This window comes from Stegastes partitus, unplaced genomic scaffold (assembly GCF_000690725.1).
Source record: "Stegastes partitus isolate 25-593 unplaced genomic scaffold, Stegastes_partitus-1.0.2 Scaffold1062, whole genome shotgun sequence".
NCBI lineage: Eukaryota > Metazoa > Chordata > Actinopteri > Pomacentridae > Stegastes > Stegastes partitus.
The window spans coordinates 276,876-279,724 of NW_007578793.1; the positions used below are offsets into that span (position 1 = coordinate 276,876).

The 2,849-nt window shown below is 51.7% G+C and overlaps 1 protein-coding gene across 1 annotated transcript in view; it reads left to right on the forward strand.

Moving 5' to 3' along the window:
• The first annotated feature begins 192 nt into the window (after positions 1–192).
• Positions 193–2,849, forward strand: part of LOC103367565 (proline-rich receptor-like protein kinase PERK9) — a 3,973-nt gene continuing 1,316 nt past the window's right edge. The window contains 4 exon segments of the mRNA XM_008295645.1: positions 193–349; positions 681–888; positions 2,040–2,069; positions 2,071–2,776. Of these exon segments, the coding sequence (XP_008293867.1) occupies positions 193–349; positions 681–888; positions 2,040–2,069; positions 2,071–2,776 (1,101 nt within the window).

The window sequence follows — 2,849 nt, forward strand, 5'->3', positions numbered from 1 at the left end:
GAACCTTGTCCGAGTCCTGGTCCTGTTAGCCCTGTGCAGCCAGAACCTTGTCCTCATACTGGTCGTGTGCAGCTGGAATCTAGTCCTTGTCATGGTCTTGCAAGTCCTATCCAGCAGGAACTGAGTCCTAGGTGTGGTTTAGCTCGTCCTGTGAGGTGTGAGGCTAGTTCTGATGTTGGTCCTGGCAGCCCAATGCTCCTGGAGGTTAGTTCCAGTCTTGCCACCTTGGGTCAGCCTGAATCCAATGCAAGTCCTGTGCAGCCTAATGCTGGTCCTGATCCAGGTTGCCGCTGTGATGCCACCCTGCAGCAGCACTCACAAATAGAGGGAGAGTCTTCGGCCGCTGAAGGTGAGTATGAGAGACAGTGAAAGGCAAGTTTACCTTAACTAAGGCTGTGCTCACACTGCTGGAATTTCAGGTCATTTTACACTAGTTTCAATCTGGTCTGGAATCCATGTCTGAATCAATGCTGGTCCAGGTTATTTGGTATGTGAGTCGTTTACAGATCCAATCTGAACCTCTCAAGCTGCTTACAGACTCACCCTGATAATGTCGGTGCAGTGTGGGATGTTCCGTTATCAGATATTGTAAAGTGTGCATGTCTGAGATGAGAGAAGAGAATATCTGAGAAGTTTCTCCTGACGATGTGCAGCGCAGGGACGGCTGCTGTGACCTTGAAGGTTGCAGACGTTGTTTAATCACAAACACTGCTGTTCCTGTAGACATCAGTACGGTGGAGGAGCAGAGGAGGACCAAGGAGGAGGAGAGAGGAGCTCGGCAGCGGGTGGAGGAGGGAGAGGAGCCTCTTCAGACCACACAACCAGAGGGAGGACCACCAGACCAGGAGGAGGAGGACCATCTCAGCAGCTCCAGCTGTCCTCCTTCAGGTAGGCAGCAGCTCTACTGTCAGCAGCAGCAGGGATCCATCCTCGTGTCACAAGTTTAGGAGCTGCAGCTGACAGTCGTCATCGTCAGCTACAGCGAAGATGATTCACACTCATGACAAAATTTACATTTACAGCGTTTGTCCAACAGGGTTCCTCTGGCTAGAAGTGACATCAGCAAGTGTCAAAAGACAAAAAATGTGTTACACCGATTAGTGATGAGTTTAAACTCTGTCTGTTGCTTTTTTGTTGTAAATTATTCTCGGTAATCAGTGACAAAACTCAGTTTAGATGAACAGTGTTGTTTGTCTTCACAACAAGCAGCTTTTGGTTGCATTTTAGTTCAGAAATCTGTGATTCATGTAACTCATATGAATCTGTAGTGTTGAATTCCAGCAGTGGCTAATGCGCAGACGTGTCTCTGCTGTTCCTGTCGAGACACAAACATTTAACCCTCTGAAGCCCAAAACCTGCCGGCAGGTTTGAAAGGTATATTAACTTTTTAAAAAAGCTAAAATTACTCAATGTATTAGCCAGAAACTTTTTAAAAAGTTGGATTTTCAACTTTAAGACGGTCCTTGAACTGGTGACAGTCTGGAAAAAATGAGATATTTCATTAAATGTACTAAATTCTACACATTTTTAAAATGTCCAGCAGATTCTGTAGAACCAGAACCTTCCTCCTCCTGGTTCTGACTCAGCTCTGACCAACAGGAAACATTCAGAGGTTCAGGTGAACTGCAGCCAGAGTTTCCTCAGAGAGACTGAAGGAGAATCCATCCTACTGGATCAATGAATAGATGCAGCACGGATCAGAACCAGAGACCAGAGGAGCCAGTTGTTCATGTGGTTCTGGTTCCTCAGAGCTGCAGGACTTTATGTTGGAACATGAACCTCAGTGAGTTAAAACGAGCGGTTCCTGCTGAGTTCAGAGGTTTAGCTGCGTATCAGACTGTATTGATCTGGAGTTCATGAGAGCATTGGATGGTGTTTGAATGGAGGGAGGAGCAGCCCTGTACAGACAGCGATGCATTTTGGGTAGTTTGAGTGTGTCAGTGGTCTTACATTCAGGCCAAACTGTCATCTCCAAGGAAACCGAAGGTTGCTGTTACCATAGTCACGTGTGGCTCGTTTACCTGTTTGTGTCTCTGCAGGACTCCAGCTGCCCCCCCTCCTCCCACAGCCTGCTCCTCCCTCCCCCTCATCCTCACCTCCCGCCTCCCCCATCCTATCACCTCCTTCCCCACCTCATCAGAGAGCCGGCTCTCTGGAGGCCTCCCCACCCCCTCCCCCAGAGGACCAGGAGCCCACCAATGATGGACAAGACGACAAAACATCAGTGGACGATGGCAGCCAATCACAGAGCCTGCCTGAACCTGTTGCCGAGGCAACAGAACCCACCAAAGAGGAACACCAATCACACACTGAGCCTTCAGAGGAGGAGGAGGAGGACGAGGAGGAGCGGCGGCCTATAGCAGCGCCGGAGCAAGCAGCATCAGATGGTCGACAGCCAACCAGTGAGAAGCAGGAGGGGGAGGAGGACCAATCGGATGTGGAGGAGGAGGCGGTGAGCCCTGTGCTGGACCTGGATGCCTCCCTGGATATGGAGGTGATGGAGATGATGTCGTCGTCTCCTCCCCCCTCCCTGCTGCACCTGTCCTCCCCCACCCCGCCCCCTCGCAGGGGGAAGGGTCGGACCCTGCGGCCTCCCCCTTGCTCCTCCCGGCTCACAGACGACCTCTCCATCCGCCTCCGGCAGTCCCCCTTCTCCACCGAGGCCTCCCCCGAGACCTCCCCCGCTAGACCTCCTGACACCCCACCTCCACTGTCCCCGCCCTCACCTCCTCTCAGGTCCTCCCCCCCAGCCAGAGAGACTCCACCCCTCTCCAAGGTAAAACTAATGACAGTTCCTTGTGGGCGTCCCCTCGTCCAATGGGTCTCCTAGTTTTCTCCTCCTGGTTTTC